The sequence below is a fragment of the Adiantum capillus-veneris genome, chromosome 17, assembly GCF_014529385.1.
Source record: "Adiantum capillus-veneris isolate H3 chromosome 17, ASM1452938v2, whole genome shotgun sequence".
In the NCBI taxonomy this organism is placed as follows: Eukaryota; Viridiplantae; Streptophyta; class Polypodiopsida; order Polypodiales; family Pteridaceae; genus Adiantum; species Adiantum capillus-veneris.
This window is the reverse complement of record NC_140947.1, coordinates 4,060,172-4,076,913: the sequence shown is the minus strand read 5'-3', so window position 1 is coordinate 4,076,913 and position 16,742 is coordinate 4,060,172. Positions and strand designations below refer to the sequence as shown.

The 16,742-nt window shown below is 45.6% G+C and overlaps 1 protein-coding gene across 1 annotated transcript in view; it reads left to right on the top strand.

Annotated features, from left to right (window-relative positions):
- Window positions 1-294: 294 nt before the first annotated feature.
- LOC147436735 (protein STRUBBELIG-RECEPTOR FAMILY 8-like) overlaps window positions 295-16,742 on the top strand; it is a 43,943-nt gene continuing 27,495 nt past the window's right edge. The window contains exons 1-6 of the mRNA XM_086486167.1: window positions 295-742; window positions 821-953; window positions 1,084-1,155; window positions 1,245-1,310; window positions 1,397-1,468; window positions 1,556-1,627. Of these exons, the coding sequence (XP_086342293.1) occupies window positions 670-742; window positions 821-953; window positions 1,084-1,155; window positions 1,245-1,310; window positions 1,397-1,468; window positions 1,556-1,627 (488 nt within the window). The 5' untranslated portion in view covers window positions 295-669. The remainder of the gene's footprint in view (window positions 743-820; window positions 954-1,083; window positions 1,156-1,244; window positions 1,311-1,396; window positions 1,469-1,555; window positions 1,628-16,742) is intronic.

Genomic DNA, 16,742 nt, shown 5'->3' with positions numbered 1-16,742 from the left:
TTAGGTTATGGTGCGAAAGGAGTAAATAAAATTGAATTGGTAGGTGCATCGCAGTCAAGAAAGGGATGCTAGCCTAATAACAGCAGAAATGAAGGCTTTTTCGTTGAAAGAACTTGTTCAATAATGGGTGTACACACACTGCACGGTGCATTGTGCCAAGACGTGATCGTCACACCCCACACAAGAGCCTCACTGTCCTCCTCATTACAAGGACCCAAGCTGGCTCCTGTAGGCCTCCCAACACATGGCAGCCTACACGCAAGCAGCGGGCTGGCGCGCGTGCCCAAGCACAGACTCTCTCTCTCTCTCTCTCTCTCTCTCTCTCTCTCTTCGTCCTCAAGAAAACTGTCCCTTTCGCTGTCCCCTTCCTTTGCTCCAGCTGCTGGTACTCAGGTCGCACCTTTCTTGCGTCTCGCAGTGGCAGAACAGCAGATGGTACATCACCAGCAAACAAGCATACGGGCGCACACATTGTCGTCCTTCAATACAAGCACAGCAGCAACACAAGTCCTTCGATTTCCGTTCTTGCCCTTCCCCATACAACGTACTGCTATCTTTCCACGAGGCACCAATATTAGCATTTGTCAACGTTGATCCTTGCGAACGGCCACCCCGGCTCACACACCCATTTCCATTTTCTGGTGGCATTGCGTTATCGCATCTAGCGCAATGCGGAAACGGCTTCTTCTCATTCTCTCGTTTCTCATCTCTGCTGCCTCGGCTCTCACAGATGGGGATGATGGTAAGGGCAGTCTCTTATGGGGGTTTCCTCTTGTCAGTGCATGCAATCTCTTTGACCTACTTCTTGCGAAATTTGCAGCGACGGCTCTTCAAACACTATACAGCAGTCTTGGCTCACCTTGGTCCTTGACCTCCTGGGTCGCCAGCAACGGCGATCCATGCGGACAATCTTGGAAAGGAGTAGTTTGTGCTGGTTCGTCTGTCAAAGAAATGTAAGCTCTGCTACTCCACCCTACTGTTTCAGTCAATCGCATCCATGGCTCTTCAACATTCAAGAGTGGAAGCCCTCTTTGATGTAGCCTTCACAGCAGGATTTCATTCAGACTCTTTTTCTCTATGCAGCAATCTTCCGGGGCTCAGTCTCAATGGCCAACTCAGCTACAATCTGGGGTTGCTTAAATCTCTTCATGTCATGTAAGTTTTAATGTGTGGTTTGTTAACTCTATTGTCAAGGATGACAGTACCTCATTCTCGTTTCCACTTTTTAAAATCTATCGATGCAGGGATCTTAGCAACAATCAGCTATCTGGAGACGTGCCCTATTCTCTTCCTCCCAATCTGAAGACTCTGTATGCCTAATTGACCACCTTGATATTGTTTGTTTACTTTCTCTTGAAGCAATTCTGAGCATTTTCATGTCATTCAAGCCAAACAGAAATCTTGGAAGTAACAGCCTTGCAGGGAACTTACCATACTCTCTCTCCACGATGACTGGCCTGGTGAATCTGTGAGTAGTATTGGCACAGGGTCTATTTAGGTCAAGCGCAGGACTTGTTGTGAGTAGTTGCAATTTATTATTTTTACTCGAATGTAGGTACCTGGGCAATAATCGATTTAGTGGGAACCTTGTGGATGTGTTTTCAAACCTGGGCAACTTAACTGTCTTGTAAGTGGATTTTTTTTTTGGCTCTTTTCATCTTTCCTTGGATAAGTTAGAAGGCTTTTTGATACACTTTGAACCTTTTATGGCAACGCTTCTCGCAATTTAGTGTTGGCCAAATGGAGCTTCGTGACATTGCAAACTATCCTACCTTGAACAATTTTTATACTTGTTTGGTTACTTTGGTAGGAATGAAAGTTATGTCTCAACTAAAAAGATTTTCATAACTTTACATAGAGTCCATTCCACTTAACAATTTGGGACTAATTGGATGTTTTGGCAAAACGTAGAACAACAAAGGTAGTTTGTTTGATTGCATGGGCCCTTTCTTTGTTTTGAATACTAGTACTGTGCTTGGAGGATTGACATGTTGGGTCTTATCAAGTGAACATGAGGGAGCATGCTAACCTTTGATCAAGAGTCTAACATTTTCTCATTCTATGGGATTTGGGAGTGTGTAGCTATTATCTAGGTGTTGGATGTGGAGGATGATGTCCAGTCCCCTTTTGTCTGCACGGAGATGCTTATACTCTTATTGTAGCATCAATTTTATAAGTTGCTCTTTAGGAAATGCTTGCACCTTGGAGAAGGACATGGACAAGCATTGAGTCTCACCATTTTGTTTGCGACTTTACCCTGCAAGTTTGAACCATCTTAACCATGCAAGTTTGAACCATCTGAAAACTATTCAAGCAAAGAATAGAAACCCGATTACAAGGTCGGTAACCCAGATAAGAGGACGATGGCCATTCCTTTAAGGCAATTTACTTCCCCATCCATCACTTGCAATGCTTGCATCTAGTTGATAGGTTTCCTCACAGATTTAGCACGAGATGCATCTAGGTTAGTCAAGTGCTCTTTCAAAGCATTACACTTCTTAGGGGTATAATGCTCATAGATGGACACCAATTGAGCCCAAATCATGTGCCAAGACTTGTGGAGTATGTTTCAAAATTATGAAGGACCGGATAGAAGCATTGACTTGCTCCACAGGGCCCCCTTTTTCGGTAATGCTAGCTTCACAATCTTCTCGGTTATGCAAAATCCAAGATTGTATGAATCAAGCATTGTTATCATTATCCTCCGCCAAATGCAATAGTTGGTATAATCCAATGTCACTTAAGGAGACATGCTTGGAGAGTAGATATCTTGCTTGGGTCATTTACTACCTCGATGGTGTGTAGGATCCAGGGAGCAATTTGAATCATCTATTATGCCTCCAGGCTCCTTCGTCTATACTATCTGTAAGTGAATTATTGTGTGATGAGGAAAGAGTGTAGCACTTCGAAGCATTCGCTCCAACCCTCACAAATTTAAAATCAGAGCCACATTTCAATCCCATGTGAGACGGCCTAACAAATCTTCAAATCCTCACAACACGTGATGAAGATGACCGTTTCGAATTTGAGAAAAGATGCGATTGATCTGGCTCCTGCACCAATCATCTGGGACTCTTGAAACATTGTATCATTGATGGCGGTTAAGAAGGGAAGAAGGCCGTTTGCCGAGATGGTAGGGTCATCATTAATGGCAAGACCATTGCATAGGGACTCGTGGCCTATGGGACACATGAGGAGATCCACCTCGCAGTTTGGAACTGCAACGGGATCTATGGACACATCTAGAGAGGCTTGAGGAGGTGATGAGAGGACGAGACCTCATCCTTTTGACAGAGGCACATGAGAGTCCAGAGTGGAGTCTACCAAAGATCCACAACTTTTAGTGGGAGTCTTCACATCGAGGGAGCACTTGCCAGCACACCATAAGAGGGTAAGGAGGGATGGCTATACTCTTCAGATAGGGACTCTATAGCAGGATACAGATTGTTGCACGGAACCCACAGGCCCACTATCTTTGGATCCGCTTTGAGCTTTCACCGGCAAGGATTATCTACATCGCCCTTTGCTACTTTGCCCCCTTAGGCTCTAGATTTGCTACCACAGAGACGACAGGAGAGATCATCCCCATATACATGCCTTTTCAGATGAGATTATGGAGTACTCTACACTAGGGGAAGTCTTCCTTATGGGCGACTTTAATGCCAAGCCATGTCGGGATCAGTGTGAGACATAAGACACAGGGAACCTGGTGGCACTATTCGCCATACAGGAGGAGGCCACCATGAGAGATTCAACAGACATAGCTCGCACTATAGAGTCCGACCATCGTTTCCTCAGGCTAGGCTCTCAACACCGTCTCTTTATAACGGGATGGCCCAGTGGCCTACTTCAGGAGGGCTGACATGCATACCACATGGAGTTGCAACCGGGGGGGGGGGGGGGGGGGGGGTTTAGTACCGTAGATTACATCATGGGATCCGAGAGGCCACCCACCTACTTAGCTCTTTCACCATCCCATCCATACCGATTGGAGCCGACCACACCTATCTTGCACTCTCCCTCACCGGCGACGCCACACCCCACACACCCTTGACACGCTTCCCACACCATGATTCACTTCACACCTGAACTAGCCCCCTTATACTTGATAGAGGTTGAAAAGAGACTCCTTTTGCCAGACCACTGTACAGCACTCGTCACAAAGTGATGACGTGGCTGTCGGTTGCAGGAAACCCTAATTGCAGGAAACCCTAACCCTAACTGCAAGAAAATCGCAACCCTAATTGTTGGCTGTAGAAATGACACGTGGCATGCTGTACGGATGTCAGCGCAAAACGCAACGCAAATTTTGGAATTCCGTACTGCTGACGTGGCAGTGCTGTACGACAGCTTTTTGGCAGCTTTTGTGCGGCATTTTTTGGCAGCCTTTGCTTTATTTGCTCCACGCAAATGGGAGGGAGAGAGAGAAAGCCTCTTTGCTTTATTTTATTAAGCAAGAGAAAAGTCTTCTGCTTTATTTTTTTTAGAAAGCTTTTGATTTTCAGCTTTTGGGCTCTGCTTTTGGCATCCCATGTAACCTCTAAATAAACGGGCTGGCCTCTCACAACTCAAAGCTTCTGGACGTAGAGTTTGCGTGTGAGTGCTTGCTCGCACTCCTGGGGCCAATATCTCTAGGCACGGAACTCCGTCGGGCCAGTGTCGAATAAATTGTGAACTGTGAACTGTTTTGAAGTGGTTATTTGGTGCTGTCGTGGTAGATTCTTGACTTGGAGCATCCAAGTCTGTTACAGTGGTATCAGAGCACGATCGATTTCTCTTCTACGGGAAATCCGATCCCAATTTTTTCCTGCAGCACCTATGGCTTCAGGCAAAGATCAATCGACTCCCTCTACATCCGAAGATGCGGGAAGGGATCACAACGAAGATTCAGGCAAGGAGTATGGCCTGCCTCGGCCTACTCAGACGGAGCGTCGAGAGATGGAGCGTCAACGATTGATCGGAGACGCGACAATGATGTGCTTAATTTTGCCAAGGACCCGAAAATGGCAAAATATATGAGCAAGACCTCTTTGGAGGAAGTGCACGCGCAGTGGCAAAAAACCACACCACCACCCCAAAACCCGTTCTCAAGAAACCTCCTGCTCCCAAGAAGTATTCAAAGAAGGAATTAGAAGAGGTGGTTGATGCATGAATTGCTCAGCTTTTTGACGCGCAAAACAAAGCTAAAAAGCACGGCAAAAAGCAGAAGAAAGGCACTGACTTCCCGGGTTATTTGGGTCGTTAGTCGACATTTGAAAAGGCGAAGAAACAGAAGAAGCGTGTTCGATTTGAAGAAATACCCAGTTCTTCTTCTTCTTCTTCTTTTGACAGTTCCTCTAGCTCATCTGACTATAGCGAAGAAGACCGAAAAGGCAAAAAGCGAAGCAAGAAGCAACGCTTCGGGGAGGGTAAGAAAAGGCAAAGAAGTCTAAATCTTGCCCTGTGAGAGACAGTTCTACAGAGGACTCGTCTACAGATAGTTCAGACTCTGACGAAGCAACTTCTATGCAAAGAAGAAGAATTTTTATAAAGCCAACCAATATGACTTTCTTGAAGACAATATCAAGAAAGTTTGAGAGTTTAAGGTGGACAGTCAATTAAATTTGACACTTTTTCTGGTTACAGAGATGCTTCGAAGGCTTTGTCTTTTGTACAATAGTTTGACATCGCTTTCGCAGGAGGGAGTTTCTTAGAGCTCTGTAAGATTCGGAGAGCTGCCTCTTACTTTAAGGGGAATGCTCGAACTTGGTGGTCCACGCTTCTATTAAGCAAGACTGCGCCAGCTAATTGGCTGAAATTCAAGAGGCTTTTTATTTCTTCTTGGCTGACTCGAGAGCATGAACGTGATATACGAGTTGCTTGAAACCATCTTCGGATGACCAAGAAAGATACAGTGGACGCTTATTGCGAGAGATTCTAGAGAGCCTTTTTCTACCCGCCTCTTCATTCAAGAAGATCTCGTTCGAGGAACAAATTGAGCGGTTTACCTTGGGTCTACCTACAGAGATCCGAGATCATTGCTTGGAACAGAAGTCAGCTTCTATTCAGGAGTTGATGAGTCATGCGAAACGGGGTTTTGCCATCCACTCTGGCAGTCTGACCTACCCCACCGATGAGATCATGACACAAAGAGCTTGTAAGGTGCAACGGAATGAATGTTGTATTTTCTCAAGATTAGTGATCTTTATTGCTCAAGGTTCCTTTTAGTTCTTAGGGAAAGAGAGAGCTTTCCGTCTTATGGAGAGTGCTATGATCACGAACAAAGTGAGTGGATATTGTGCGTGCAAGTGAATGAGATTGAGAGAAGGAGAGAGAAGAGATACGACACCCGAGAGGTTGTAAAACCCTCCTCCGAAGGCCCCACTCTCGTCGGCAAGAGTGGTCTACTTGACAAAAGCGTACAATGCGAATGCAATGGGACTATGCCGATGACGACGACGGTGATGACGACGGCGACTTAGGCTGAAATCTGTGACTTTCTTGGTGGCTTAAAATGACTGTTTCTCGCTGTTTTAATGGCTGAAAAATGACTGTTTTTGTCGGGGTCGAAAAGGTGATGAAAAACGCTGCTGTCATCTGCTCTTTGGCTGCGTTTTTGGGGAGAAGTTCCTTGCTGAAAAACGCTGGGACAGCAGAGGGTTTCTTGCTGAAATTTGCAGGTTTTCAAGTGCTTAATAAACCCTTACCGGCTACGGTGCAACTGCTTGATGAAATCGCTGAAGTGGCTGAGGTTTCTCTGGCGTTAATAGTGGTCAAAAACGCTGATGTGATCAATGGAAAAACGCTAGCTTTCACTGCTTGCTGGCGATAGCTGCATGGGAGGAAAACGCTAGACAGCCAGTAGATTGGGCGATGGCAGATCTTGGAAACGCCAGGGAGGGAGAGGTAGTCTATGATGAAAACGTTGGCCTTGTGGGAGTGGCCTCGCCAAGGGAATGGAGAGGGTTCTGCTGAGAGAGGGTGGGACACCTGTTGCTTGGGGAAGCCTGCTGTGTCTTTGCTCATCTGCCAATTTGTGCTAACTTGGGTTTGCTTATATATTAACTTACCCAATTTTCCCTACTGAGTACTCAACAAAAGTCACTTAATAAATAAGTGAAAAATGTCAAAAATAGGGAAAAATGGGATAAAGTCATCTGAAAAATCCCCAAACTGACTCTGATGGAATCTGATGGAAATGCTTATGCTTATGCAAGGTGCAACCAGAGGATATGCATCTACACTGAGTGACTGGGCATGCACAGTCTACGAATAGACTCACAAAAGTGCCAGATCACTTCTAATCTAACTTGATTGGACTTGACGGAAAACCCTGCTATGGTGTAGCTTGTCCACGGACACATAGGGTTGGGATGTGTCACGTCACATCCCCTCCTTTTTAAAGTGAGGTACTGGTATCGAGCTGCATGGCTTTCTTGTAGTCTGCCAACAATTCTGGATAATCCTTGAAGAACTCTTCGTCTACCCACACCGCTTCATGGGTTCCTCGATCTTTGAACTTCAAAAAATACTGTCGTACTTGTTTCTTCGAACCATGGCGAAACTGATGCAACAAGACTTGCTCCTGCTCCATGACTTCTGCTTCATCGATGATCTCCGGTTCTTCTTCTTCCGAAACGTCCTTTGGAGGTGTTCCTTGAAACACTTTCAACGAAGAAACATGGAAAACGTTGTGCATTGTCCGTGAGTTAGGCAACTTCAATTTCATTGAAACCTCATTAATCTTTTTGATGACTGGAAATGGACCATACATACGAAAAGATAATTTAGGACATTTCTTTCCAACTTGCTTAAGACGCTGTTTCATAATTCGTAGATACACCCAATCTCCTTCCTTGATCGAGACCTCCTGACGATGCTTGTTAGCTTGTCGAGAAGAAGATTCCTGAGCCTTGCTTAGCCGAAGCTTCACACTCTCAGAAATCTCATCCAATGACTGACTCTCAGCATTGGCATTAAGCATGTGACTGACCGATCGAGTCAAGAGTGACTGGAATCGGCGGCCAAAAGTTGTCTCATACGGAGTTCGACCAATAGCAGAAGAGAAGGAATCATTGAGAATAGCTTGAACCAATGGGAGATAGAGCTCCCATTGAGACTGCTGATCATGAACATAAGACTTCAACACATCAAAAGCCAACTGATTATAAATTTCCGTTTGACCATCTGACTGTGGATGAAAAGCGGATGAAAAATTCAACTTTGTGCCAAAATTTTTAAAGAGTGCACGCCAAAAGTTGGACGTAAACTTAACATCCCTATCTGAAACAATGGACTTTGGCCTTACAAGGAATCAACATGCAGAATTTGTTGAAACGATCAACAATAGTTAAACATTGAGTGTTCCTTGAATGCTGACTTGGTGGTAAGTTAGTCACAAAATCCATAGAGATATCCTGAAAAGGTCCCTCGGGAATAGGCAGCGGAAGCAAGAGGCCTTGCTGCTTACCCCGAGGAGCTTTCACTTTTTGACACATAGTGCAATGTGTGACATAACTAAACACATCTTTTCGCATTTTAGGCCAATAGAAAAATCGTTCAATCTTTTCCAATGTGGTGTTCATACCCCTGTGCCCACCCGTGAGAGAGTCATATGCATCATGCAATATGGCTGGCCTGAGAGAGGGCAACACACATAGACGCTGACGAAAAAATAACAATCTATCACGAATGAGATAGTTGTTGGGCCCTTGGGAAGCAAGAGCCTGCAACCAGTACTTACCAAACTCCGAATTTGCATACTGATTCTTCATGCTGTCGAAAGACTCACCCTGTATCGAAAAAGTGGTTCTTGACTTAAGAGCCAAAATCTGTCCTTTGCGACTCAACGCTTCTGCAATAGGGTTAGCTTTTCCAGGCACATACTCAATCAAACCGCCAAATTGCTCAAAAAATTGTGACCACCGCGCTTGGCGATCACTCCAATGTGCACTAGGCATAGACTGCAGCTACTTGAGGGCTTAATGATTTGTGCGCACTATAAACTCTCTACCATACAAAAAATGCTTCCAATGCTTAAGAGAGTGAATGACAGACGAAAGTTCTTTATTATAAACTGAATAATTCTTTTCCGCACTATTGAGCTTCCGGCTAAGGAAAGCTACTGGGCGACCATGCTGCTGGAGCACAGCGCCTATGGCGACATTGCTCGCATCCGTCCATACCTCAAAGGGATCATCCCAAGAAGCAAGGATAAGACACGGAGCTTCCGTCACCGCAACCTTGAGAGCTGCGAAAGCCTCAATGGCTACCTCGGGCAAGTCTACGGGCTGGCAGCGAGTCTTTACCCCTTTCAAAACATCAGTCATAGGTGCAGCAATGCGTGCAAAATTCTCTATGTGCGAACTATATGCTTGACATAACCCAAGAAAGGAACGCACATCATTTGCAGTTTTGGGCAAATCCCAATTACGAACCTGTTCCACCTTCGCAGGGTCGAGCTTGACGCCTTCTGCAGAAATGATATAACCCAAATAAGTGACTTCAGTGAGAAAAAATTCAGACTTCTTAGCTGCAATGTACAACTGACACTCATCCAAACGAGTTAGTACCCTTTCAACATCTCTTTCATGTTCCCACGATGCAAAAAAAATGAGAATATTATCTAAAAAGATGAACACACATACGCCTACCATATCGCCGAAACGACCTACCATGAGACGATTGAACGTACCCACGGCTCCTGTCAATCCAAAAGGCATAACAATATACTCCCATTGCCCTCGCTCGGTGCGAAAGGCGGTCTTGAAAATGTCGCCTTTGAATACCCGTACCTGATGGTATCCACTTTACAGATCAACCTTGTTGAAAACCTTTGCCATCGAGGATATACTCAATGCGAGGCATCGGAAACTTGTTGTTGACGGTCATCTTGTTTAATGCCCTGTAATCAACACACAAACGAGACGAACCATCCTTCTTGCGAACGAACAAAATAGGGGTAGTAAAAAGACTTACACTAGGACGTATGAATCCTCTAGCCACCAACTCCGTGAGTTGTTGCTCTAACTCTTCCTCCTGTGACTTGTTCAAACGGTAGGGAGCCTTGCTGCGCTCCCACCATAAGCTCGATGCGATGGTCCTCCGGCTGAGATCATCCTGCAAAAAGAGATGTTTAAATTTCGTAAACAACTCCGAATACTTACCTGGAGCCTGAATGCTCTGGGAAACTGGGACAGCATAGATGAATGCCGCTTGTGCTCCTCGTCGTAATTCACGCTTTACCCATGCGAGATGAGAGGCAAAGAATGCAAGCCCTCCTCAGCACGAATGATGAGGGGGGAATCTGTTTTGGCATGCAAAGTGAGAGTGAGAGCCTCCCAATCAACGAGAGGGTTCAGTTCACGAAACCATTTCGTGCCTAAAATCATATCACATCCTGAGAGAGGAGACACAAGAAATTTCCTACGAAAAGAAGCTTGCTGAACGGTAAACATCACATCATGCATACTGCCTGGATCAAACAATATGATAAAACGTTGTCCTTTTACATGACCATAACACTTCATGAGAGATTCATCAAGGTGTGTGTCAGAGTCATGAGAAGATGCAGGTTGTGTTGTGACAGAGTTTGTGGTAGTTGTGGGTGCCTTTGGTTCTTTAGGTGGGACTGTCTTAGGACAGGCCTTCTTAATGTGACCCTTGACATGACATTGAAAACATCTACCTTCTTTAGCATAAATCACTTGTTCTTCTGCCGTGATGTATCCTCCTATAATTCCTTGAGAAGCTTTTTCATCAAGGGTTAGCTTAGGTTTTGCTGGTGTTTTAGCTTTACCCTTAGATTCATTGTTAGAGTTCTTTTCCGAGGAATTAGAGGAAGAAGGGCTAGAAGAATTACCATTCTTGCCATTCTTACCGTTCTTACCATTCTATGTGGTCTGAGAATTCTGAGATGTCCCTTGAGGAGACTTGTTCTCCTTAGGCTTTCCCTTGTTGTGCTTCATCTCTTGGGCAAGAGCGATTGCTACCGCCTTGTTGAGATCCGCGGGGTCAAAGACTTCAACATCAAACTTGATGTATTCGTCTAACTCAAAGAGAAAAGCCTCTTTGCGCTCATCATCCGACTTGTGTAGTTGAGTGCCTAGCTGCAAAACACGGTTAGAAAAAGACATGATTGGCATACCATGTTGCTTGAGATTACGCCTATCCTCTTTCAAGCGTGCAAGGTACTGAGGTGGCATAAACCGCGCCTTGAGCTTGTCTTGGAAATCAGCCCAACTAAAAGAGAGGGACGTGAAATCGTCGGCTACCTCTAGGTGCGTGGCTAGCTGTGCCTCTTGCCATGCATGGTATTAATTGATGGCATCACCGGCAAGGTACATAGCTGCCGTCAAAACTTTGCTATTTCCTGTTTTCTTAGTTGTCGCAAAATAAGCATTAAATTGATGCAACCAAGAATGAATAACTGTAGCATCCATCGTACCGTCATACTTACTGAAAGTCAACTTTTCTGTAACTGGATGGTTGGAATCCGCATCGTGGCTTGCACCACTTGACGAACTTCCATGATCTTTGGGTGGTTCGGTCTTCGAGGCTAGGACATGGGAAATAAATTCTTGATTACGAATCTCCCTTTGAGCTTCTCGCTCGGCGTCCCTTTCTGCTTTGCGTTCTTTTCGTTCAGCGTGCTCTCGTTCGAGAGCAAGTCAATTTTCTTCTTGTTGTGCGGCCAATCTTGCGTTTCTTTCGTCGCGCTCACGTTCTAAAGCAAGGCGCTTGTCTTCCTGTCTATCCATCATGGCCATCATTTGCTTCATCATTGCCTCCATAGGGTCTGGCGTAGATGGCGAAGGGGGAGGGTTGGAAAAATCTCCTGGTGGGGAAAATCCTTCGTCGCCTCTCTCATGCTCATCACCAGAATGCGAAGTATCCATGCCGCTTCGGGTGACGACCATACACTATGATCTTGGGGTTTGAAGCTCGCGAGGAACTTGGGTTCTTGAGGGTCTTGAGGTCCTTGATTCGTGAGAATCTTGGGTTCTTGAGGTTCTTGAGGGGTTCTTTCGCTTGCAAATCGCGTTGGAGAAGGATCCGAGCTCTACTCCTTTCTGCGGGCGCACCCCTTGGCGGCCTTGCGCTCACACCAAGGTTGCTTTTTCCCACCTCACGTTGATTGGCCGGCCTCTAAGTGCACGGTCCTCTCTCAATGAGTGAAAAGAGACACAAGGGGAGGCTGGACAAGCCCTTCTTTCTTGGGATTCCTGTCACTCTTCAACAAAACATGATTAGGAATCGCCACGCCCAAGTAAACTTGGGTTCGTGCGATCGCAACAAGCAAAAAAAATTCTTGTGGTTCTTTCCTTGAGTAATGCAGAACACTTCCAAACCTCTGATAGCAATGTAAAGTGCTGCGGAATGAATGTTGTATTTTCTCAAGATTAGTGATCTTTATTGCTCAAGGTTCCTTTTAGTTCTTAGGGAAAGAGAGAGCTTTCCGTCTTATGGAGAGTGCTATGATCACGAACAAAGTGAGTGGATGTCACCAGGAGGTGTATTTTTCCTGTTGCCTCTCGTAAATAAGTACTAGATATTTTGATTTATTTTTATTTTTACTTGTTTTCCCCGTAACCCTTGAAAAGGTGCAAGTGGACATTGCATGGCTAGTGTGAAACGGCTGCGGCCGAATAGGTTTCTCACAGCGGGAGTCTGGGTCGGTCAGTCTGGGATTGGTCGGGCCTGTTAGCACTGAATTCTGGTGAGTATGGAAGCTTGTGTGCGCCAAATGAAGTCTGGGCCACTCAGAAAGTCACTTATAACTTTATAAGTCAGTGGGAACTAGAGAATTAACTCAAAAAGGGCAAACTGGACACATGGCGGCTCTAGGCAGTTTTGCCACTTCCAGCATGAAGAGGGGGCGCCCAATTTGAAAGGAGGCTGATTTTTGAACACAAGTGACCTACAGTGTGTGTGTGAATAGTGGGTGCAGGTCTACAGCTTTAATGGAAAGCTTGCCTTCTCCTCTGTCTCATGTAGCGCGATGACTTGCTCTCGTGCATCTCTCTCTCCCCTTTGGCACATATGGTAATGCCCCACTAGTTATGCAAGGGAACCCTGGGGGAGCCTCGTGAGAGCCTTGGGATGTGTGTACAGGCTTTTGGGCACCCGGCAGTGAAAAACAGGGAATTACAGCCGGCTGAATTTCTGTGACAGCTACTAGAAAGCATCCAGATAGCGAGGGAATCCGTCATAGACAGGTGCTTTTGACCTACAGGGGTTTTTACGTCGTTATGTTGCCAAAATCAGGTCGAAAACCTGCGTTTTCAGCCCTCGCCCAGGTTTGGACAGCTTTGTGAAGCTTGTGCTAAGTGGTCGGATCGTCTACCTTAATTTGAATAAAGAAATACCGAAAGGGGTGCCAGTCTTTGGGGCCTACAGGGTGTCGGTCTCGTGTGCGCAGTGACATTCTAGTCGTTGGACGCAACTATGTTCTCTTCCCTTCTCAGTGCTCTGTGTAAAGTTAACAGGTAATTGAAATAGTACCGCCCTCTACGTTGTACAGGCCGGTTATAGTGGATATTGTGCGTGCAAGTGAATGAGACTGAGAGAAGGAGAGAGAAGAGATACGACACCCGAGAGGTTGTAAAACCCTCCTCCGAAGGCCCCACTCTCGTCGGCGAGTGGTCTACTTGATTGCACAAAAGTGTACAATGCGAATGCAATGGACTAATGCAATGGGACTATGCTGATGACGACGACGGCGACTTAGGCTGGAACCTGTGACTTTCTTGGTGGCTGAAAATGACTGTTTCTCGTTGTTGTAATGGCTGAAAAATGACTGTGTTGTCGGGGTCGAAAAGGTGATGAAAAACGCTGCTGTTATCTGCTCTTTGGCTGCGTTTTTGGGGAGAAGTTCCTTGCTGAAAAACGCTGGGACAGCAGAGGGTTTCTTGCTGAAATTTGCAAGTTTTCAAGTGCTTAATAAACCTTTCCCGGTTACGGTGGTTCTGCTGCAACTGCTTGATGAAATCGCTGAAGTGGCTGAGGTTTCTCTGGCGTTAGTAGTGGTCAAAAACACTGATGTGATCAATGGAAAAACACTAGCTTTCATTGCTTGTTGGCGATAGCTGCATGGGAGGAAAACGCTAGGCAACCAGTAGATTGGGCGATGGCAGATCTTGGAAACGCCAGGGAGGTAGAGGTAGTCTATGATGAAAACGTTGGCCTTGTGGGAGTGGCCTCGCCAAGGGAATGGAGAGGGTTCTGCTGAGATAGGGTGGGACACTTGTTGCTTGGGGAAGCCTGCTGTGTCTTTGCTCATCTGCCAATTTGTGCTAACTTGGGTTTGCTTATATATTAACTTACCCAATTTGCCCTACTGAGTACTCAACAAAAGTCACTTAATAAATAAGTGAAAAATGTCAAAAATAGGGAAAAATGGGATAAAGTCATCTGAAAAATCCCCAAACTGAGTGTGATGGAATCTGATGGAAATGCTTATGCTTATGCTTATGCAAGGTGCAATCAGAGGATATGCATCTACATTGAGTGACTGGGCATGCACGGTCTACGAATAGACTCACAAAAGTGCCAGATCCACTTCTAATCTAACTTGACTGGACTTGATGGAAAACCTTGCTATGGTGTAGCTTGTCCACGGACACATACGGTTGGGATGTGTCACGTGACAGAGCTGAACAGACTTTGACAAATGAAAGTAGAAAGAGAAAGAGCAACTCAGAAAAGAGAGATGCACGACCCAAGCTTATTCCTCAGGAGCTGTGAGGTGCAGCGGAATGAATGTTGTTCTTTCTCAAGACGAGTGATTCATATTTTGCTCAAGGTTCCTTTTAGTTCTCATGGAAGCGAGAGCCTTCCATTCTTAATGGAGAGTGCTATGATCACAAACAAAGTGAGTGGACATTGTGCGTGCAAGTGTATGAGACTGAGAGATAGAGAGAAGAGAGATATGACACCAGAGACGTTGTAAAACCCTCCTCCGAAGGCCCCACTCTCGTCGGCAAGAGTGGTCTACTTATGATTGCACAAAGTGGTACAATGATGATGCATGGAAACTGATGCAACTCGGGGCTATGTCGGTGACAACGACGAGGATGGCGACAATGACCTAAGAGGCTGAAATCTGCAAGCTTTTCACGGCTGTCCAAAAATGCTATCTGCCTTAGGACATGTTCTTTTTATGTGACCCTTATTTTGAGAATGAAAACAACGACCTTCCTTAAGATTGGTGCTTTGCTCTTCCGATGTGATGTATCCTCCTACAATTCCTTGTGCTACCTTTTCATCTGGAGTAAGCTTAGCTTTAGCAATTGTGTTAGCCTTACCCTTAGATTCATTGGAAGAATTCTTTTTTGAGAGACTGTTGGAAGATTGGTTAGAAGAGTTACCATTCTTACCGTTCTTACCGTTCTGAGAAGTCTGTGAGGTACTTGTGGACGTCTTGTTCTCCTTAGGCTTGCTACCGCCTTGTTGAGATCGATTGGGTTGAGCACCTCAACATCGTACTTGATATACTCGTCCAATCCATAAAGGAATGCCTCTTTGCGTTCATCATCCGACTTGCGTAATTGGGCACCTAGCTGCAAAACACAATTAGAAAAAGACATAACCGGCATACCATTTTGCTTGAGAGCGCGCCAATCGTCCTTCAATCGTGCGAAGTACTGAGTGGAATAAACGGCGCCTTGAGCTTGTCTTGGAAATCAGCCCAATTGAAGGCTAGCGCTAGCACTTTCTGGCAGGAGAGGCAGCAGGAGCACCTTGCTCAACAGGCAACTTCTCAATAGAACTCCACAGAGGCCTAGCGTTTTGCAAGAGACTACAACACCTAGCGTTTTTGGACCAGATCAGCCAGCGTTTTTGATGTTGCAGATTCTTGGCGATTGCAAGAAGCAGAAGCCCCAGTGTTAGCAGATTCACCGCCGCAGGACCATTTCAGGCTAGCGTTTTTGCATCAACCTGGAGCCATCAGCTTTTTTGCACATCATCGCGACAGAATCAGCCATAAGACCAACGTTTTCAGTTTTCAGCATTTAGAACCCGCAGAAGAACCACTGAACCTCGCAGACCTCACCTTCCCGCAGCATTTTCTCTCCGCACGGTCAGATTCCGCAAGGTTTACAGTTTCAGCCCGGAAAACGCAGATTTCAGCATCTGCGTTTTCAGCGCGTCGTCGTTGCATCGTCGTCATCGCCGTCGCACCGACATAGAGTCAGAATTCAGGAGATAAAGATTTGCAGATTTCAATCCCTTAGCATTTTCAGATTCAGCCCGACTCGTCGTCGTCCTCATCGTTGTCGACATCGTCGGCAAGTCCAAGCATTGTAGAGATTTGTGCAATCACAAGTAGACCGCTCTCGCCATAGAGAGTGGGGCCTTCGGAGAAGGGTTTGACAACATCTCTGGTGTCGTATTCTCTTCTCTCTCTATCTCTGAGTCTCAGCACCTTCATTCACAGTGTTCATCACTTTGTTTGTGTCCATTGCACTCTCTCACTAAAGGAACAGAAGGCTCTCCCATCCGTAAGTAAAAGGAATCCTTGAGCACAGTTCGGAGCACTCATCTTAAGCAAAGCTTAACATTCATTCCGCTGCACCTTACATTGGTATCAGAGCTTTGGCAGTGTTTTAAATCATTGAGGAAAGAACCACAAGAATCACAAGATTTTTTTTGCTTGTTGCGGTCACACGTAACCCAAGTCCTCTTGGGCGTATCGATTCCTAATTGTGTTTTTGAAGAGTGATAGGAAACCCAAGAAAGAAGGGCTTGTCCAGCCTCCCCTT